A 23,680-nucleotide genomic window follows, 5' to 3' on the forward strand; every position below is an offset into this window, starting at 1 on the left:
AAAACATGCATTCAAGATAATCACAGGTAACCTTGCTGAAGGAAATCTATTGTTTTGTTTATTTTTTGTGCAACTTATTTCTAAAGCTTACATTTCTGTATTTAGAAATTTAAATATCAGATTAGTGATATCTAAATAAAATTTAGGTATACAGAAAATCCAAATGAATTAAACATATGAGAAATTTGAAGGATTTTATCAGATATACAAAGCCTGGGGTTTACCAAAATCTATCAAAATAGCATGTCTAGAATTGAGAATAATGCCTTTTGATTGCTACAGCCATAAACAATACATAGTCCATACGTGACTTAATGTCTTAACATTTGTGTTCACCAAACAAAGTCAATAAAAATAAAGTGGTTCACATTTATTATGTAGTAACTATATATCAAGCACTATCTGAAAGTTTTGCATATCTCAGTTAATCCTAAGAACTACCCCTAGAAGTAGGTCCAATTACTTATTACTCTCACTTTACACATGAGAAAACAGAGGCACAGAAAGTTTCAGAATTGGCTCATCACTTATAAATAATAAAACTTTAGGATGAGTCAAGGAAACTAGATTAAAATTGCTTAACTTTTATAGATTGTATTAGTGACCTATAGATTTAATATAACATGGCCCAGTATACTTGCTTTTTATATTATCTTTACATAATTGTAAATAATAGTATAAGTAATTGTGACATACCTTTATCAAAAATACCTGGCAATCACCAATATAGTCATATTCCAGTCCATCAAAAGAATGATAATGCCGATCCCCATATATTGTGCACACTGCTGGGCATGGATAGTATGTGCAATTGAACATTCCTCTTCGACAAACACTAGTAGAAAATAACACCAATTCCCATTGTAAGAAACATGGCTCTAATTAATGTTTTCAAGTGAAATAAACATTGGGTGGTTTGCATTCAAGAACATTCACTGAGCCAATATAGCCCTTATAAATATTGCCAATTTGTTCTGATAACATTACACTGACAAATTAGGCATATATTTACCACTTTGTTTAAATAAATTATCAGACTCCACAACCAAGCCTAGAAATTTTGCCTGGGTCATGCTAGAAACAGATGGTGGAATGAAAAATTTAACATAGGCATGTTGGTAGCCAAAAGACCACAATGCCATCTTTGATACTTGAGTCTAAATACATAGGTGTAATTTCATTCATGAGCTTAGAATCTTTATCCACACTTTATGAAAATTATATTTCCATTTTATTTTATGGTTTTCTTTGGCTTATTTCCCAAAAGAAAACCTTCCATTAAATGTGACCTTCTCTTTAGAATATTTATCACTTTCTTATAAACCTGAGATAGTTTTTCTTACTACATTTTCAAATTGTCATATTTTATACTTTTCTTCTGTGTTAAACAAATATGCATTAAAATAATGGAGTGATTCCCCTGTAGTTAGCAGCTTGATCAGTGCCTGAACGACTTTAAAATCGTCTTCACTCGAGCTGGATTTGTTTTTTGCTGAAGTTGGTCGCATTAAGTAAAAACAAGGTGATGGAAACTAATACAATTGCTTGCAACATTTTCTGTCAAACAAACGAATCTCATTACCAGGTATAACATGGTGTAGAGATCACTTCTCCTGAGAGGTACTCCCAGTCTTTCCAGATACACGGACAGCTTTCAGGAACATAACACTTTCCTCTGTGCTCCGCCATTCTTCCAAAGAAAAAAGTAAATGCAAGGTAGTGTAGTGTAAACTACTAATTTCAGTTTTCAAAGAAATCAGCAATCTTGTCATATTCAAAACCATCCACATTCATTACATCTGTCATAGGCATGTTCTATCTGCCTATGGAAGGGTTGAATCCCTTGCATACCACAGTAGAAAGTAAATGCCAGGCAAATGATTGGATGCAATAATTTTAACATTTGTTATCACTTAATACAATAAAAGGGAGACAAAAGTTTAAATTCCTGGGTAAAGTGAGCTATTCTGAAAAAACATTTAAAGAGGTAGTGAGGGCCCCTTTCTTCAATATTTACTACTTAAGAGAAAAGAGTCTGTGGGTATAACAATATTTTCTAAAATAGTGAATTATGAGATGTATAACATTTTTTCTTATGGTACAGAGATAGGAATCAAGAGTTCTTTTGTGAGTGCTTAAAGTCAAAATCATGAGAATTTAGTTCAGGTGTATTTTGAATAAAAAGCCATGTATTGAGTGTTTCACATCCCTTATTTTTAACATGTCAAGTATTGAATGCTCCTCTTATCTAAAGTGTTATTGCCTTCTTGAAATACTACCCTATGAAAAAGTGCCCTACTATATCTATGAATGTAAAAATAAAAACAAAATACTCAGTCTCAAGAAAAAATTACTTTTGGTGTGTTATAAAAATATTTTGATATGAAGATTAAATAAATACATATATATTTCAATACCTTAATATAAATATGTACATATTTTCCCACTATTATTAAAATATTCTTTCAAAAAATACCTTCATAAATAATAAAAATTAATAATAAATATAATTTAAATATATAAATAACATAATAAAAATGTTAATATATTATAAATAAAATAATAGTAAAATAATAAAAAATAAATAACTACTAAGAATAGATAAAATATATAAAGTTTTTTCTGAATTTGTTTTAAAGTGTTTGTAATTCAATGCTATACAAATTAACATAGAAGCAAGGAATCCTGAATTCTTGCCTCTTCTCTCATATAGAAATAATCATATCCTTTTATGTTCTGCTTCTCTTGTCATAGCTCATCCAACAGAGCACTGTAATTTCTTATTCAATGTATATGTTGTCACTTGACATTGAGCTCTACTTGAGAATATCTCATTAACAGCCATGTCCCAGTATCTAGTGCATAGCAGACAATCAATTGTTGAGTAAAGGTAAATAAAGGAATCTATCTATATAAATTATGTATTATCTCATTTAAATTTCTTTCAGACAATAATGCTCTAGAGTCCATAATTTTTCACCTCAACCCTCTCATACTTTGAGCCACTTTCCCTGGACTCTGCATCTCTCCTCTGCCTAGAAAACCCTTCTCCTCCCCTGCTCTGCCTAAAGGACCTCTTCATATCATTTAAGATTTAATTTAGCACAATCATTTCAGTGCAATCTTTTATGTGCCACACTCCTTATGCATAGCAATTTGTACAAACTCTTATTGGAGGTCTCCTCACAACGAATGCCAAGTGCTTTACTAAATGTCGAACAGATCATCAAAGCAACAACAAAAACTAATATTTTTCAGTGCTTATCATGGCCCATCCACTATTATACCACTTTAAATACATCACTAACTCATCTAATTCCGGTGACAATCCCATAAGGTAAATGCCATTGTTATATATGAATTTTTGTATCCACCATCCCTACCATATGGCTGGTGTGCTGCATCCAAGAAATATATATTTATTATCACACCCGTTTTAAAAAGAGGAAGTTAAGGCTCCAAGTGGTTAAGTAACTTGCTCCAACATACTTCGGTTAATAAGGAGGACCCAGTTCTCCTCAGTATTCCAACCCAATTCTATCTGACTTTCTACTACATTACTTTGCATTTCTTTAATCCACAGTGTCTTCTAAACTAAGGCATGTAGTCCTTTTATAGTCAATGAATTGCTGGCACTATCAAGAGGCTCATGAAAACAAGTTACAGGCTTATTGTCCTAAAATAAGCCAACTAAGGTCACATGGAAGACAATCCAAATCATATTACCATAAACAACTTTATAATAGAAAGTTCTGAATAACAAAATTATTTCCAAATCAGTCAGAGGCCTCTTAGTCAATTCCAACTATATTTATTTAATACATTTCTTTAAGTTTTTGTAATGAGATTTGACCAGTAAGTTAATAAATCCTTGTTGAACTGAAAGTCAAAAAGTGACAGCAAATAGATATTTTTTAAAATAATAGCATCAACCACAAGTATATGAAACAAAATTAGGATGTACCTTTATCTAATCAGCCATGCATTTGCAATAATCATAATCAAATCAAATAAATAAGCAATGATGTAGGTCTCAATTATTTTATCATAATAAAGGCTTTATTTTCCTTGTTCTTTTTACCAAAATCTCTTCCTTGCTAATCGACTCCATGGCCTGATTTCTACCTGCCTTTATTTTCCCATGCATGGGCTTGTTCTTTCAGCCTCCACCTGTGTCCTTCCTTCTAAAGAGATTGGTACAGACCCAAGTCACTTGGCTTTTCAACCTATTCTAGGTGGGGACCATTTAGATAAATTCTACTCCCCTGGGAAACAGACCACAAAACCTCTCTCTTCTTTGCTCATGGTTTATATGAACTGAGCCCAGGGATCCCTTTGTGTGAATATGCTCACTGAGGAAGAATGGGTGACCTATTTGCCTTAGGTGGCCCTCCCTCTGAGCACTGCTTGTATTCATTATCAGAAGAGAAAGTGCCAGTGAGGCCATATTGTAAGTCCACCTGCCAGAAAGCTAAAAAATAGCCCCCCCATTTTGTATTTGCTTTCATATGTACTACACATTCCTGCTATTAAAGGAAATTTACAAAGAGTAGATTATACTTCCATAAAATAGTGACCCATATTTATTGAGTGCACACACACACACCCACACACTACATCTCACAAGGCCCAATTGAGACTTTAAGGAAACTTGCAGAAAATCACTCAGCTAACATCAGCAGTGCTGGGATTTGAACTCCAGTGTGTCTGAACCAGAGCTCCCACTCTTATCCAGTGCCCTATATAGACTCAACACACTGTTTCCTATAACATCCATTTGATAAAGTTGGTATCTCCGTAACAATATCAACAGTAACAGCACAACATATATACAAAAGACATGCACTAAAGTGTAGTCAATGAAGAGTGGTTCACTATCACTTTCCCAAAATTGCAGTTGAATGAGGGAATAAATGTTAAGTCCATCCCAAAATGAATTATCTCATCAATTCACTGTATTACTTTAATGATACTGCATTACTTTAATACTATAGTAATTAATTAACATTGCATTAATGCTTTAATATTGTAGTACCTGAATAATATTGCACACTTAACAGGTGTGACATTATTTAATCATGTTATATTAATATGTGATGCATACTATCTCACAGATAACATATGTGATATGTTACATGAACACAAAACAATGATTACAATAGTCTTCTAGTTACCAACTAGTCAACCACCAGTCAACTAGAGCAATAATTTTAGCTATTTCTGTAAATAATGTTTTTAAGTGCTTTTGTGTTTATTAAATCCTGAATGTTCTGTATTATCAAGAAAAAGAGGCTTACCCTGGAGCACAAACACAGCCACTTATGCAAGGTGAGGATGGGGCGCAAGTGAAGTTCATGGCCAGGTTTGCACATGTAATCTCACAATTTACACCACCAGCTGGTAATTCAGGATTAGGAAACCTACAGTCGAAATATACTTTTCCCTCAGGGCACGTACGAACTTCAAGGACAAGACACAGATAAAATACCTTTAAGTTTGTATTCACTCCATAGATGGATAATCATATTCAAGTGCATTTGTATCAAAACACAAGTCACCATAGGATATTTTACTAGTTATTATTAGATCATTCTCTTACTCTGTGATGTCTAGTTGATGAGCTTACAAACATTCTCTAGCCGGATTCCCTTTATAAAAACACCTAAATTTCCAAAACCTATTTTGAGTTTGAAAACCTTAGCTTCCTGCCATAATGCAATAACTATACAACTAGTATATACTTTTCTGAGGGTATTCTGATTAATCCAAACATAGATCCTCAACTTTTGATGAATAAAAATTAGTATATTTAAACTGTACAAATCTGTGTGTAACAACAAAAGCGTGATACTTTTACACCTTGCTTCACCTCTGAGTCATTGCTGACATCAGTCCTCACTCTACTGTGGAAGAACAGAAGTGGACATAATTACAGGTAAGCTAGGAAGTTCAAATTCCTCCAGAAAGCTTTTGGGCTCAGAGGTATTAAATAAGGTCCTTTATTTGGAGCCAAAAGGATCAAATCTTGTGGGATTCCTCCATAAGAAATCTGGGTACCTGCATTCCCCCTTCTTTAACTCTGAGTCACCTTGAAGCAAATGGGGCAAGGCAGAGACAGCCCAGAAGCTACTGAATATGTGTGTGGTCCACGAATGTAATCTAAAAGAAGCTCTAGAAAGGCTGAATCCTTCTAAAGTAAATCCAGGGCATATAGTTCAAAGCTAATTCATAATAATATACACATGATGGTGCACATAAATAACAAAGCAATAGCTCACAATTAGTGTTAACGGCCTACACTCTTCCTGTCCATTAAAATCAATGAAAGTGGTTTTGTTGTTTATTTGCCTAGAATTTCTCCACAGTGGCTAAAAATTTGAGGCTTTTTCTATGGTGAAAATAAATAATATAGCATCCCCCTAATATATAGGATGTTCACGAAAGATATACAATGGTAAAATAACATTCTAAAGAGACATAACAGTTGATAACATTTTACATGCCATTTTAAAAGTGATAGCTGCTAGTCCTAGAGCCTTGTTACTCATAATATAACCCAGGAGCCAGTGGCAATGGCATACCTTGACCTTTGCCAGAAATGTAGAATCTCAAGCATCACCCCAGATCTGCTGGATCAGAACTGGCATTTTAACAAGATCCCTGGGTGATTGGGTGCATGTAAATATCTGAGAAACGTTGGTCTATAGTAGTTTCACAACTTCTGTTGCACAAGTGGGTTACAACAGGTGCCAAAATACATGTCCCTAAAGCCTTTGGGGCGCCTGGGTTGGTTCTGGGGTAGGCAGAATCTAGGCAGCACCCCTGGGTTGATAACCTCTGCCCTTAAGCAGCCTTGCATGTTCAGGCCAGACTGCCCTACAAATATTATAATTTCCAAGGTGAAAAAAGTTAAGAAGCACTGGAGCACCATGTTGACGAACATTCCCAAGGCTATATTCATGCACATTGGTAAGAGGGGGTGATGGATTAAAGACTTCTCCCGGAAAAGTAAGGGAAGTACTAGAGCCAAATCTCGTACGGAAAATACCTTATCTAGATCTTACCAGTAGAGGGTGGTGCTGGCTCATCACATTTCACAGTCCCATTTGAACACTGGCTAGTAAAAGTAAACAAATATTATAAATCCAAATCTGGGTTTTTTTCTGTATTTCAAAAAACAATATAATGGGTAAGAGTTGATTAAATATATATACAAATGTTACTTTTGCCCATAGAATGTTTTTACAAATAAGTTATTGGCTTAGGTCCAATCTGGAGAGAGCTATTTCAGTTCACATTTTAATCAAACACTTATATGTATGAGGCACTGTGTGATAAGCATGGGGGATACAAAGACCAAAATTCATAGCCTTTACTCAAGTAGGAAGGCTATAGTACCCAGTGGAAACGTAGGGCAGGGCTGCACAGAGGTAGAGTAGTGTTCCATGTAACAAGGTGCAATGCGGGAAGTGACAGGAGATGCAGGTGGCAAAGAGGCAAAGGCCAGCTGCTATCAGATGCTAGCAGCGTCTGAGGTGAACGATTGACCGTAACCAGAGAAGTGACATGCTTGGTGCGAATTCATCATTCTGGCAGCAGCACTGAAGACAGAATGAAGCCGCATCTTCCTTGCAACTTAAGTCCTAAAGTCAGGGCATAAGACAAAAACCTAATACAGGCCAAATTAATCCTGAAGTTCCTTAAAGAAGCTATTGTGATGGGGAACAACACACCATTTCTCAGTAACTCCAACATCAGCAGCTTTTCCTCCAGCTTTGGACCAGATCATGTGTTCTAGGTCGGAGCCTAGATGAAGCTAATATATAAGGGCCATGTCATGCGAAAATTATGCTAATATGTCATCTAACACTAGGATGACACTCAGAGGTGTGATTCCCTCACACTGTGAATGGCAGAGATAGGTCTCAGATCACAGAGCCAGCTTTTCTATATCATACTCATTCTGGGACATTTGTGGGAGGAATGGCAAATGAGGTTGCTACACGAATGGGATTTTTTTTTCTCATTGAGGAAGAATGATTCCTTCATTTTTTTGCTATTACTAAAATAAATTCAATTATGTTAAATTCAAGAGAGATATAACCCATTAGCAAAATGAAAAAAACAAGACTAGAGGTAAGAAGACCAGGTAGAGACAGGAAGTCCAGAGAAGAGACAGTAAGAGACATTGGCGGTGGCAGTAGAAAGGAGGGGGATTTCAACTATTTGCAGAAAATAAAATCCACAGTCATTGGGGGTTTATTAGCTAGGGGTGTTGAGCAGGAAGAAAGAGTCTAAAAAATGACTCCCAAGATTTCTGGTTTAGGAAACTGGTTTAGGTTGGCTAGTAGTACAACCTACTAGAAAAAGATCTAAGAGCTGGTTGCCTTTGTATCTTGATTGAAGGATGGAAGGAAGGGAAATGGAGATAACAGTAAAGGTAAATTGAGCATAAACAGTATACTGCCATGAATATTAAATATGCTGCTGAGCAAAGTAGGAAACAGAACAATCACCCCAGAGCCACATTGCCTGGGCTTGAATCTTGGCTTCGTTACCAAGTTGCTTAACTGCCTGTGCCTCATTTTATCACCTGTAAACTGGGGACATACCAACAGTACTTATCTTTTAGGGTTATAGTGATGAGCGTTTTTAATAATAGATATAAAGCAGAATGGTGCCAGGGCTACAAAAGGTACCTAGTAATGGTGAGATATCATTATTATTATCATTGTTTTTATTATTATCTATGGTCTATTATCATCTGTTGATACCTCTGGTGGAACTAAAAGAGGAACATTAGGAATTGGATGTAGATCAATGTAAACTGCTGTATGGATGTGTTTGCATTTTTAACAGACAGGCGACAACCCCAGTGAGTGCCATCCTAATAATAAGTGTTGTGCCATCCTAATAATAAGTGTTATCTCACCAGGATCAATGTTCCTAGGGAGGTGGTACACTGACTCCAGCATATGACGTGGTTAAATCCATTTTGGAATTGCTATTTTTAAGCCGGTGGGTAAACCACAAAACAAAAACCCCTCCGTAACTTGCATTATTTGAACACCCACCTCACTCCTAACTTCCATCTAAAAAACCAAACTGATCAAAGGGCTTCCATTCCGCTGCATGGCACTTCAATCCCGCTCTTCTCTGCAGTTATGAGTACAAGCCTTAGGCATTCCATGTTGCAACGAAATATATATTACACGATTTTAAAGGTTATGTTAGGGTTATCTGCATTTTTAAATTACAGTAATCATATTTCAATTTATGGTTTGTGTTAAGAAATTATATCAGTACATGTTATTCATCAAGTACAGTCACCATCATTGAAATCTACCATAAGCCTGAGGGTGTTGGAATAAGCTCTCCAGGTTGATAAACGCTGCCCCTATAATGACACCGGCAGTGAAATCTGTAAGAAAGAAAAAAAAAGTTAAATTAGTAAAATAGGATATATACAGATAGATTTTAGAAAACACAAAACTTCAAGTAGACCCCATGCACTGTATTGGTAATTTAAAGGCACATTCTAAAGATGGCATCACTCTAGGAGACTACATGCAATTAAGTCATGCAAATAGCAGAAATCATTTAAATATGAGGTTTTGTGTAGCTTTAGATTTTGTTTTCTAAAATAAAAAGTCTGTATTGTTTTAGTCACAATGCAGATTGTGTTGGGTTAGTCACAAAAAGTCCCTGGATGCCCGTGAGAGAAACATAACTGACACATCATTTAACCCTCATATAAGACAGAAGCCTTTATCTCACATGAGATTGCAGACATTTCTGAGTGCTGACAGGCACTGCAATGCTGCTACTGAAGGTTCCCACATGACAGGGAAACATAAACCTTGTCATTAACTTTGATATGATAAAAATGAGGAGAATACACTCCAGGATTAACCATCAGATTCCTTAGCTCTTTCTGTAGCTATTTGTAAACAAGTACAGGGCTAAATATATATAAATAAGGTAAAGACATTAGGAAATATTAAAGAAATGACTCACAAGCAGATCTTTGCATATATGCACACTTGCTTTATGGAAAAAGTCGCTGTTCAATAGGGGAGAAAATTATTTTTCCCAATGAATGGTGCTGAGTCAGTTAGATTAAGAAAGAAACAGCATGAAGGCCTATTTAGCCTGTAAGAGAAAAAAGGAGATAGACACTGGATGCTGTCAACCCATTCCTGAGACTTACATGGGCACACAGAAGTGAAGTGTGTCTTCATAGTATTTGCCCTCGGGGCAGTTGCAGCCCTCCGCGCAGTCGTCGTTGCACTGCTCGGGGGAGGAGAGAGAGATGCAGGAGCGGCGGCAGAAGGCGGAGCAGTGATGGTACAGCATCCCCTCCTGGCACACCACCCCTGAGGACAGAGGGCTCAGCTGAGAGAGATTGCCACAGAGCAGGGAAGCATTTTGTGTTCAACTATAGGTCTATGGTAGGTGTAAATCACGAAAAAAAAGATACCGGGCATCAATGAACCTAGAATATTACAGAAGCCTGTAACATAAATGAATGAATTAACTACAATCTTTGCCTCGATAGAAGTAGAACAGAAAAATAAAATTTCTACTTTGAAATATTTTTGAGTGAGACATTCTATAACATTCTTTAATTGCCTGTGCCATAGTTTTTAAACTAAGGTATTTTATTTTATATGTCTGAATAAAATTCCTGTCCTTGCATTTCAAATCTATTTGGTATCTATAATTAACCCAGTTGCTAATGACTAGAAAGGAAACAAAGGGAAGGCTGAATATTATAGGCATGCCCAGTGAGGTTTGGGTGACGTAGAGAAAATGGTTACCTGTCAGTCATACCTGGGAGCAAGTCATCGGCCAAGTTGAGCATGGCCACTACAAGGGCACAAAATCTGAAATACATAAGCTCTTGAACAAAGGAATTCCTTCTCTTGCTCTCTTGGGCTCTTGTTGCAGGGGGTGTGCTCTCACCCTCCTGCATTTGCTCATGGCCATGTGGACCCCACACACATGGCCTGATGGACTGGAACCAGCCTGATGTTACACTGGACCCAGCTCCACAATGGAATAGGAACTCTGGACACTGGCTTTGCTTTCAGCTCTGCTAAGGGAAATGGGACTTTGCAAACCGAGGAATGTAATTCCACACAAATAAAGCTTCCTACCACATCTCATACTCTTGTGGGGGACCTCCAGAAATGCTTATTCCAGTGGTGCCTTAAGAACCCCACTCTCACTAGCAAAGGAGAAAGGCCATCCACACAATTCTCTGATAACATATTGACTGCTCTGCTGACATCGTCTTCTTCATGGCATTATTTCAGCATTACCTAAGTAAACTTTTAGCCTTCTACAAATAAAACAAAACTTGACTTTATTGATTCATATTTATAGCTCTTATTTTTTGCCTTCTTAATCATGTTTATAATTTTTTCTAAACCCTTCCAATTTTTCTCTAGACCAAACTGAACTGATTAGAGTAGGCAAACTAAAATAACCTAAAAAACAAACACCCAGAAAATGCTGGATAAAACATAATTGAAATTATGTTAAATATATCATTGATCTTGTGAGAAAAAAATGGGGGGGGGGGAGGCCGGAGGATGAAGGGATGAGTAACATCCCTTGATGCCAGAAGTGAAGAGGGAAATAATATCCAGAAATTTGAGTGGCAGACAGGAGGATCAATCTATTGGATTGAGCTCTATGTGGGAATAGAAAATGAAACTAATCCTTTCTGGGGCAAGGAATTGGGAGACCTTTTACTTGGACTCTCAAAATCACTCCATCCTCATTTGCAAGGATGGACTACAGCAGAGCCAGCAAACTTTCTGTAAAGGGCCAAACTGTAAATAGTTTCCATTTTTCAGGACATACAGTCTCTGTCACAATTACTCAACCCTGCCCCTGTAGCTCAAAAGCAGCCACAGACAATGTGTAAACAAATGGGCAAGAAACTTTATTTACAAAAACACAGGAAGCCCAAGGGTGTAGTTTGCCAACTCCTGGACTTGAAATCTACTCTTAATACAGGAAGATGCTAGGAAAGCAGCTGTAATTCTATGGGTGTCTGTGATGAAAAAAAGTCTCTTCTGAAAAATAAAAATCCCATATATACATCCTGCACAGGTGTGTTATATGAATTTACATTACTTGCATATTTACACTATCATTCTTAGAAAGCCCAAGCTAGGAAAATAACATCAACACTGGCCAATAAGCCCTTTGGAGTGACAGGAAAAAGCTTTGTGAAACCACTGTGGGGCTGGAGAGGTGGAGGAAATGATATTCTTGAAATCCAAAGGATTCTAGTAGAGGGAGGCAGAGCCCTAACAAAGATTAGCTCAGAAAAATATTATAGAACAAATAGAAAAGGAAACAATCTACCGTGAATGAGAACAGCAGACACCATAACCATGAGGACTAGAGCCCCAGGAACTTGAGACGATAGTTGGCTGTTGCATAGCTTGCCTGTCTAATTACAAATCAGCTGCGTCACTAGAACACATAATGCTTTCCTATATTTAGATATGACATTTCTATTACGTATTTCAAATAATCTAAGTGTGTTTATATCAAAAAATAGACAAAAATTATTGATCTTAACCAACACATCTTCAATTTTAAGAAACAAGGTACTTCATTTTTTTTAAGCTTGTACATGATAATAATATTTCAAATATCTTAAGGGATATTAACTGTCCACTTTAAAATAGTGAAAGCAGTAATTACCAGTGCAAAAAATCTCTAAAGCGTTATGTGATCGTTTTTATGTGTGCTATTGCCGTCATACTCACCGCAGAATGAAATGTGAGCCCTGAAATCAACGGTAACGCCACGCTGGCCACAGAGGTAGGCGTAGTGGGCGAGCGCATTGCACAGGCAGAGGCTTCCACACTTGCACGCATCGTGGCGGCACAGCTGATAGTACAGCCCGGGGCTAATGTAGAAGTGGCAAGGAGCAAAGAGTTCTTGGTGGATGACATCACAGTGTGCTGCGTATGCAACTAACAGACAAAGAGCCCCATCAGCACCTCGTTTACCAGTTGGGATCTTAACCTTAAGTATCACGTTCCAGAACTAGCCAGGATTCTTGTTTTCCTAGAAATACACTGTATTGCACATTACTTTTAATAAGAGCCAGTATTTTTAGCTTACATTTTTTGTGTGTTTTGTTGTTGTTGTTTTGGTTTTGTTTTGTTTTTGGTAATATTAGTGACAGCACTAAATTCAGTAATAATTTAGGGGGAGAAAGTTCTGTTTTACCTGAACAACATGAGTAGCAGAAGGGCTGCTAGCCTCAACCACCCCATTGCCTGAGAATCATCTTAGGAAATCACCCCAACTCTACTATAAAGAATTGGTGAGCAGTGGGAGGCTTATCTCCAGACATCCATCCACAATAAAATTGGTGCCATGTTGCGGATGTTATGGCAACTCCCTGGAATATATAATTATCCAGGAAAGTTTGGGAATCATCTCATTCCAATAGAGTCTCTGAGGTGAATGGTAATGTGGCAGATGCCACAAAGTCATTGCACATAATGTCTGCATAGGGCACAGTGTTGGATAAATTAATCTATGGATGCATGAATAAATAAGTAATGAATATAAAGTAGGGATTGGAACATATGGTAAAGGCCATGAGATATAACTGCCAGGCCTTTTGGGTGAGGAGGAAGCCTGTGTAATTACTTCTTAAAATTTGTTGACTTTTCACTTGAGAATGACTGATCAGATAGAATACTTTATGGGTATAACCAAGTTTGACCAAACAATCTAGATCCCACCTTTCTGAAGAAAGGCTACATGATTCCTTGATGTAGTGAACCCAGGTTGCACTGATTTCCTCACAGCTAAAATTAATCAATCTTTGAGATGTCATTGTCTTTGAGAGACCAGATGAGCTGCCAGAGATCAGAATGTTTTCAAACTAATGAAATATACTAAACTTATTTTGTTGAGTTTTTTAAATAGTTTATTATTGGGAAGGTAATGCATGGTAGTCATCTGAGTATTATATTTTTGCATTGCTATGACTATGTATGTGAAAACAAATGACTTAAACTCTAACAACATGCTGTTGGCATGCATACTCCCCATCCCCAGAAGTTCCAAAACAAAGCAATACGTCAATAAGACTTTTGTTGTGTGCCCTAAGGATTTGCAGATTTAAAAATATTTCTAATGACATTAAGTAAAAGGGTGACTCAACAAGATCCTTGTGAAAAAATATCCTTCAGAATCCATGTCAGAGTTATTGATTTTTAGCCATTTATTTTCCTTTCTTTGGGGATTTTTCTGAATTTACCTATTTGCTTTTTTTTAATAGTTCATGGCAAAGGTGGAGAGGATAATATCTAAACTATATATCAGAGAAGATGTGAGATATAGTGATAAAAGTCCTAAAAGTATATAACAAAATGGTATGTAATAGAAGAGGTAAAGAAAAGGAAAACTGAATTTATCAATTGTACTCTACTCCAACTTTTACATGTTATTAAAATAATTAAAAATAAAGTTGCTGCAGTATCAAGGAGGGAACTGAGAAAGTTAGAAACAAGCTGAACAAAACTAATTGAAGAAGGAGTAGACCTATTAATAGAAAGTTAAACACAAAATGGGGGAAAGTGCTGTTAAATGGGAGATGAAAGTATTCAACCAGAAAGACCAAAAGGCTTTAGTGTAGTTTTATTATTATAGATAGGAGAAATGACCAAAGAGATGAACAATCTCCTTCAAGTTTGGAAGTTGGCTTAGATGACATGACAGCACTAAAAGCAGCATTATCTCGTTTTTTTCTAGTACACTCAAACTATAAGTTAATAACAAGGACCGTATAACAATCAACAGAATCCTACCAAACAACCCCTACAAAATCCAGAAATCATAATGGCTTCTCCTGGGTACTCAACCAATATTAATAATGAATTTTTAAAAACCAAACAAAAACAGTAAACTAGCCAAAATAATTAAAGAAACAAATTTTTAAAGATTGAATCTATTTAAGCATGCACACTTTTTTTCACAGTGATTTTATGAAAATAATAATATGTCTTTTTTTAATTAAGCAGTGAAATAGCTGTTTACATGGTTTTTTGTGACTTTAGCAAAAAAAAAAAAAAAAAATACAGCCAAAAACTCTTGGCGTGTGAGTTGTGCTGTCACTGCAAATTGCAAACCTGGAGCATGACCATCTCAAATTTTTGCACGCTTGATGGCACAAAGCTTCCTTGGATCACTGACTTCCTACTTATGAAACCATAATAAAATCTGTGAGTAGGAACTCGTAATGTGATAGAATAGACAGGAGAATCCGCATGAGCTGTCATACTATGGAACTGAAGTCAAATATCCTAAGACTATAACAGCATTATTAGAGATTTTCCAGAGATTTTTTTTCTTAAGCATTTAAATATTCTGAATGCTCTAAAATGCTAGCTCACATTTGGGAAGAATTGGGAGATTTCTAAATACTCAAAGTAAATAAATGTATGCATGCAAAGTAGTAAATAAAATAGTTATTTTGTGGAGTTCTTTTTTAAAATAACCTACATTACATAAAGAAACATATGTAAAGGCATAATATTAAACAAAAATACACAAGGAATGGCATAGATATTATCCTAATGAAAAAAATCAGAATTTAAAATCACTCTTAAAATTGCTATTTATTCCCCTAAGTTCACAAGTTGAAAGAAGGACTTACTGTTTTGTTGATTAATGTTACAGGGGTCCACCATAGGAACATGAACAGGTGCAAAACAAGTGGAGGAAACTCTCCAGGCATTCGCATGAAGTTGTGGTGTGCCTTCTATCATGCCTGACGGAGAACTAGAAGCAAAGGTAATATTCATCTTAGTCTCTCCCATTCATTTCTTTTGTTCATAGTCTTTAAATAGTGAACAAAAAGAATGCTATTTTTTAATTTATAAAGAAATCTTTTTAGAACTTAAAATGTTCTATTATTTTTTAAAATATATGTGGTATTAACTTACTGTTATTAAAACTTTACAAGGTGTCAAGTTTGGACATAAATGGTTTTTATTTAATAATCATCTCAGCTTCATGGGGGAATAAAAGCCATTATCCCCCTTTAGAAAGAAAGCAAAGCAGAAGCTCAGATAACTATTAACATTCACTCAGCTGATAAGTGTCACAGTCAAGTAGCCAAGATTCAAATCCAGTTCTCACTGATTTAACGAAACATCACATAACCAAAATGTTAATGTGTGGGAGGTTTAGAGTGTATGGAAAGACAAAGAGATGGGTAGTTCACATGGTTCTTTTCAGAGAAAATACAAATGTTCTAAAGAATAAATAGTCTATAATTCTGGTTCGATATTTCAATTTCCATATGAGGCCTGAAATGCCTGAAATACTAGGTTCCATCATGACGTTGCGCAAACAAACCAAATGAAAATTGAGGAAAAATGGTATAAAAGGCACCCTGCATGCAAGTTTGCTCATTTCTTCAATTCCCCTCAGCAAACCAAAATGGAAGAGAAACATCTACCTTTCTGCAGTCAGGCTGATAAACCACAACAATGTTTAATAACAAAACACTAAAATGCCCCTCCAGCAGCCATCAAGATTTATTAACTCATCAGCTAATATTTAGTATTGGACACTATTGCCAGCCACTGTCACAACTGCTCAGGGAATCAGATTAGACAGAGTTTCCTTTAGGGAGCTTTGACTAAGCAGAACTTGACTAACTCAAGTTCTAACTGCATCAGTTGCTACAACATGGCTAAATGGTAGAGGGGCTTTATCTTGGCTCTCTATAGTTTCCTAATAAATTAACTGCCTTGGTTATTATTAAGCTCAGACATCATTAACTATATTAAGCTTCTCACCACAATGAGAAAGGAGAAAAAAAGGAGCTGCCCCAGTCATTCCACAGTGCCCATCCCTGTCCCCACCCTTCCCCCTTTTCCTTTCTTTTCCTATTCCTCAAAATTAAATCATTCTGAAATTGTAAAGCATTATAACAAACACCTAATCCAAATCTCATTTTGTCCAAATGAGAACACTGAAACCCAAAGAAATGGTATGACTTGCACTAGATCTTCCCATTCTTGCCTTTCCTCCCTCTTCATTCCTCCAAAAGACAATAGAATAGGTCAAGGTGATGGGTGTAGTCAGAGTTCCCAGGGGGAACTGACTCAGAGCTTGGCTCTCTTATCTCATTGAGTTCACTTAAAACAATAAATATAATAAATAATTAGGAATTACACTGTAGACCCTTTTTTCTTTTTTCTTACTGCATTTCATTTTATAAAATAACCTTTCGGCTCACCATAACTTACTATAACAAGGCATGCAAAATAAGAGTCCAAGTAATTAATATTTTCCATTCCACTATATTTGCAGATTCTCATTAACATTTGTGAAGTAAAGGATTTTAACTGCTTATGCTTGGAAAGCCAAACAATGTTAGAATGTTATCTCTAACTCTGAAATATTATCCTGCACTGTTATCACGCCTGAATGTTTAAACATAGAGGAGACTGGTGCCTTAGGAGGAGGGAGACAGATCCGCCATCTGCTAAACACTGACTGCTAACCCATTCTGATAAACAAAGAAGACAAAGAGGCTTAACATCTTTTCTGCACATCTTAGCTAAGCTACTTAAAATATCACTTGTGAAACAGAAGATATATATATAAAGATATCAATATTCTGACCTACAAATAATGAAACAAATAAAAAATCTAAATAACCTAAAAATAATTAATCACACAGAGACAAGATAGGAATTTTCATTTGAAATTTAAATATTTAAATGCCAGTTCTCCTTTCCCATTTTAATTCTCTTCTTGGTGCCCCATTAGAAGTCCTACCTCTATTCAGTTCAACTAGCTACTGCATATAATATTCTACACTAGTTCCCAAGAGTACAAGGGTCGAGGATGTGATTCTTAATCTCAACGACCTCACAGTTTTAAATAAAAACCAGAAAGATAAATGACAAATTTTCATAATAACAGAATCAAAATTAACTTTGTCTGGTGTGACATGAACCCACTTTTTGAAGCAAATGTCTGAGTTGAGTTGAACTATAAAATAAGAGCTCATGAGAAAGATTAGGAGGCAGAAAGAACCCCAAGCAGGAGGAATACACAGAATTGTTTTTTTTAAATGGTATTTGAAGAATGACTTCTCCATAAAACATTCCCTGCCTACCCACCCCACACTCACCTACTCAAAATTCCTGCTGGGCTTCTAGCCATGACGACACAACTCAACACTTAACTCTTTGAAATTACCTCAGTATTTATGTATGTATTGTTGATTAACACCTTGCCTAGAACTAATTATTTCTTAAAGGCTGTTATCACCTCCCAATCTGCAATACAGGCTCCTTGAGGATGGGAACCCTATCATACTACTTCAATTGCCCCACCACACTTAGCATGAATGCTCAAAGCATCTACATTAAATTATATACTGTGTCTCTTCACATGTAGGTAGCAGTGCCTTGTGAATACAAGGGGTACAGATGTATTTTATTGCTTTTCTTCTGATTAAACACCAACTACCACAAAATCCAACTAAGGTGCCAAAATGCTGCTTTAGAGGTATCATTCATACTAAAGGATTTCAATATTCTTAAAGTATGATTTACTATTGTTAATACAAAATGATATTAATATTTTTTAAAATATTGTTAAGCTTGATAGGTGGTGGGAAGGGTATAACAGGTAGTTATTCTGTGGGTTAACCCACAGGCTCTGAGTCATGCTATCTAAATTCAAAGCCCAGCTCCACTCTATTTGAGCTAAGTGACTTTGAGCTATTTATTTGACACTTTTTGGCCTCATTTGGTTTTCTTATCAATAAAACAGAAATGCTAATCTGTGGATTGCTACAAAATTTAAATATATGGTGATCCATGTGAAGCTCTTGGAACAGAGATGACTAAGCCATATTATTAGTTAAGTAAACATCTTTAATGAAAGAATCTCTATCCCCTAAATTACTAGTTATTAAATCATGTTAGCTACAGAGAAATCATACTTACAGAAAATCATCCCTTATATTGCCATTAAAAGTGCCACATAGACCTAGCGTTCTTCTTTTCCATGTACTGGTGAGCTGAATATAAATTCTTTCCCCATCTATAGCAAACAGAATCTTTAAACCAAATGTGGTTTTTAGAAGAATAAATAAGGATGACAGAGTTTGAATTTCAACAATTCCTGCAGGAAAAGAACATACATAAATCATCTTTGAGACTGGTAGGCAGTGTTCTGAAATGCTAGCATACAAGGCCAGGGCCCTTCCTCCAAGAGACTGGGATGTGGGGGAGGCAGGTTCCCAGCTCCTGCCCCTGTGCTCCAGGGCCAGTGTTTGCCACCTTGTGTCTGCCTTCTTTTTCCCCATTTCCCTTCTATTGCTTCTTTCTGGATCGTCAGCAGATATTTTTAATAGATTGTCAGGTCCACATGTAGTTTCAGTTGTCCAACAGCTCATGGCAGGTGGACAGTCCTCAGACATTTGAAATCTGGTCTATCTCCCTCAACGTGTGTGTGTGTGTGTGTCCCCAAACTCTAGGCCACTTGAGGTAAACACTAGGTCCCATAAACACGGTGGTCTCTACTGCGTGTAACTGAGGCTCTGGCAAAACATAGACACTCAAACGTTAGCTGGGCAGCCAGCGGGAGAAGCCTCCCCTGAGGCTGTGGCGGTGTGGGTGTCGCGCTTCAATGCCAGGGAAGCGCTCTGTTAACGCTGCTTCTTACCGGTCAGGCTGAAGCCTTGGTTAGGGCTGGTGACGATCTGTCCTCCTCGGCTAAGGGTCACTTGTTTATTAAAATCATCGTCCAGAATTAGAGTTATAGACTGAAGGCAGACCAAGCCAAGGTTCTACGTAAAAATCAAATCATCAGTTAAAGCTATGAGAGGGATACAGAGCATGGAAAGAGACGGACAGCGAAAGAGGAAAATGGGAGAAGGTTAGGGGGTGAGGGGAGCGAAGGAAGGAGGAGTGCGCACCGGTAAGAGCTGCTGGCACACGGAGGGCTTCAGCGCAAGTGATACAATAAAGCAATCACTGCACGGTCCATCTTATGCAGCCCCATTACTAATAAAATATGTCTTTCTATAGTGCATTACATATACCATATATATATTTTTACATAGAACATTAAATAATGGTTTCAATTAAGTTCCAATAATTGTTTTCCATAGCCATAGTTAAAGTACCTCTCTAAATTCATTTAAGTGATATATTAGACATTAAAAGTCAATAAAGAAAATACAAAGAAAATTATGATTCTATGTAGAGAGCTTATTCAGGCTCTGACAGTGCAAAGGAAAAAATCAAACTGGAAAATAAAGCCAATAAAGTAGTAGAAAATTTTTGCTGGAAATAACCATTTTATATTATAGCAAAACCAGAAAATTAATGATTTCTGTGAAATTTTGACTACCTGATTTAGAGAGAGGGAAGATCCAGCTGTCTTTATTTATAAATTTTTGATATGTTTATTTGAAAAAAAGACTTAAATGTTTCAGCAGGCTAAGAAATTTGTTAAATTTATTTAGAATGATATGAAACCTGTCCAATCCTATCAAAATCATTTCTTCAAAATAGTGGTTTTGAAGTAACCAAAAACTTGGTCCATTGTGTTATTATGCATGAAAAGCTCTATACATACAAATATCATTTTAAAAGAAAGAAAATGCAGTTAAATATATATTATTTAATCTAGAACATATTTGTTTTCATATTTTAATATCTTTGAAATCAGGATGCATCATATAATCAACAGTATAACAGATTAATTATCACCATTTTTTCTTTCATTGTAGTACACAGGGCAATGATGCGTCCTAGAGATCAATGGTGTCTTATTTTTGAAGAAAATAACGATGTCCATTCATGTTATCATTTTTTAAATATTTTATTTTGTTTGTTTGTTTGTTATTTATCTTCATTGTTGAAAGCATAACAAATGTCCCCCTTTTCCCACCATTCTTAACGTAGGCATAAAGTTTGAGTTGAAACAATGAACGTCTCTCTGGTCATTTTGAGACGTTCTTACCTGCTCACAGTGGGCTTTCTGTAAAGTAAGTGTGAATTTCTCTTCTCCAGTTCCTTTGACAAGGATATATTGGCACATCCCAATAAACGAATAATGTCGACCATCAAAGGTTGTAAAATGAGAATCACCGACCACAGAGCATTGAACTGCCAAAACAAACAAACACAAACAAACCAAAAAACACAGAATAGAGTAGAGAGAGGAAAGGAAGAGAAAGAAATTATGTATTCTCAAAAAAGCAGGTCAACTTAGGGCAAATAATCATGCATCAAAAAGAATAGCTAAAATATTTTAAATTAATTAGTTTGACAAACTTACTAAATTATGTTATTCAATTTCATGTTTACTAAATGATAGCTCTTTCACATATATTTTAGGTTCTGTAATATTTTTACTGTTTTAATAAGTTTTTACCAAAATTACCTGCTCAGAGTTATCATTTATTCAATTTTCCATTTATCCTCTGACTATCTGGATTTATAGATCAATACATCTCCCATTATATATGAGATGACCTCATAAAAATCGGTGCTATCTTTATCCTCAACTTCAAAAAAACTGAGACATTTTTTGATTGCGGGGGTTGGGGAAGTGGAGGTGGAAGAGGGCAGAGGGGGTATAAATGGTGATGGAAAAAATAAAATAAATAGGAAAAAAACAATTTAAAAGATTACCTGGACAGTCATGCTCAGTGCAGTTCCAAACACCACCAACACATACACTAAACAAAATGATAAAATATAAATCTCCTGGTATAGAGAAACTGTATTGTTTGCATCAATGTATTGACTACTGTATCAAAATAATCATGTTTATAGGCTCAGAATAATCTCATCTGAAAAACATCTCTTCACAAGTTCAATTGACTGATAAATTTGTGCTGGCCAGCAGCTAAATTATTTATTGTGTGTCATACTGGAAAATCACTAAAGATGACACAAAGTGAGTCCTAATCAAACAGAGAACTTCTTTTTTTTATGTCCTTCGCTCATTGCTTAAACTAAAAAAGGTGACACACGAAAAAAGTATTTGCCTATATCATTAAAGAAATACACATAAAGAGTTCAGATTCATAAATTAACTCATCTACTACAAATTAAGAAAATTGGTTCTGAGGATCATCAGACATTAAAGAGAAAAAAGACATCTTCTTATGTAACATAAATTTTGCCTCCTACCATCAAAAAAGATTCGTTTTTGGAGGACAGAAGCAGTCTCTGAAAGGCAGAAACTCAAATCAGTATTTAATAACAGGGTTAGTTATCCAATTGCATTTCTGTTATGTACACTGACACCCAAGAGGAAGGATCCTGATGACATTTGTATCTTTTATTTTATTTTTTAGGACTGAACTGGAGGGAGTACGCTTGCCTACAATAGTCCTAGTTAATTTAATAAGAAATTCTAAATGTCTCTAATCATGGCCAAAAATCTGGCAACATGGAGAGTCACTTTCCAAAGTACTCAATAGAAAAGGTCAGGAGAACCATTAATTCTAAGAGTAAAAGTATGTGCAAATTAGTGATTAAAATCATAAGAAAATGCAACATAGGTAAAGATTTTATGGCATTACCAAGGGAAGCGAGAAGAATTACATTATAAAAGAATGTGCAGATGTTCCCCCACCCCTGTACCGCCTTTAAATAAAATACAAACTGAGTCTTGGAATTTTTGGAAGAAAATCAGTAATAAGTATATTCTTTTAAACATATGTCATGTAAAGTTGTCAACTAGCCAGGCACCCAGAAATATTTGGCTGTGCATTGATCACATACCATTCAGTGCATTCTTGTTCAATTCTAGAACCAACTGAATAAGCTAATCCATGAAAACTACATGGGCAATTTTCCAAGGAGATGCAAGTCCCATTTTCCATTATGAGGCCTATTTAAGAAAAATACATATCAAATTCTCAAAAGAAATCATAAATATTTTATTCTTTGAATATAATAATTTAACCAACTTTTACTAGTCACTTGCTTACACTAGATAATGAAATACAAATTTCTTTACTTTCAAGGATGTTACATATATCCTTGCTCTATCTCAATCAGTAGCTACCTTGTAAGTATCTATCTACTGCAGTGATTTTCAACTTTCTTATCCCATGACTCGCCATCAGAAACTCAAGCTTCACCACACACAATGAAGTCAACTAAGGAAATATATTCTTGGTTTAATCTCTTTCATCTCAAAATGGGAGATTTACACCATTGTCACACGTATAATAAATAGCCAGGCAGTGCTACTCAAAGGGCAAGTACAGTGGAAATGCGTTTGTTACTTCTCTCTAATGAGCAAGACGGTGCAACCAGAATGTAAATGAACTGTGTTACTAAGCACACTGTTTCACGCAGCTGACCTTTTTTCTGAGTAGGATTTTCTAGATGAAGGAAGCATTGACATATTTTGGTGCATTGATTTATATTCTGGTACAAACTCCTTGTCTCATCAGTGAATGGTAACAAACAGCTAGGTCTGGCACTGGTCCAAGATCATACTCAGTAGCACAAACAGAACAATGGACTGAGGTCAACAGATCTGGTTTCAAGTAGTCCTCACTCATATTAACTATATGACAGTGGTAAAATCACTTAACATCTCTGGGGTTCTATTTTTTTAATCTGTAAAA

General features: G+C 35.9%; 1 protein-coding gene across 4 annotated transcripts in view; it reads right to left on the reverse strand.

Annotated features, from left to right (window-relative positions):
* OTOGL (otogelin like) overlaps positions 1–23,680 on the reverse strand; it is a 120,770-nt gene that overhangs the window by 68,634 nt on the left and 28,456 nt on the right. For all 4 annotated transcript variants that reach the window (XM_087813873.1, XM_087813871.1, XM_016199465.2 and 1 more), the window contains exons 13-25: positions 22,824–22,932; positions 21,723–21,769; positions 21,049–21,194; positions 19,744–19,867; positions 19,023–19,200; positions 15,704–15,828; positions 12,792–13,001; positions 10,211–10,376; positions 9,347–9,421; positions 7,065–7,117; positions 5,298–5,460; positions 1,583–1,690; positions 697–835 (exon numbers count right to left, since the gene is read on the reverse strand). In XM_087813873.1, the coding sequence (XP_087669999.1) occupies positions 697–835; positions 1,583–1,690; positions 5,298–5,460; positions 7,065–7,117; positions 9,347–9,421; positions 10,211–10,376; positions 12,792–13,001; positions 15,704–15,828; positions 19,023–19,200; positions 19,744–19,867; positions 21,049–21,194; positions 21,723–21,769; positions 22,824–22,932 (1,643 nt within the window). The remainder of the gene's footprint in view (positions 1–696; positions 836–1,582; positions 1,691–5,297; positions 5,461–7,064; positions 7,118–9,346; positions 9,422–10,210; positions 10,377–12,791; positions 13,002–15,703; positions 15,829–19,022; positions 19,201–19,743; positions 19,868–21,048; positions 21,195–21,722; positions 21,770–22,823; positions 22,933–23,680) is intronic.

Source organism: Miniopterus natalensis, chromosome 2, assembly GCF_054644295.1.
Source record: "Miniopterus natalensis isolate mMinNat1 chromosome 2, mMinNat1.hap1, whole genome shotgun sequence".
Taxonomy (NCBI): Eukaryota; Metazoa; Chordata; class Mammalia; order Chiroptera; family Miniopteridae; genus Miniopterus; species Miniopterus natalensis.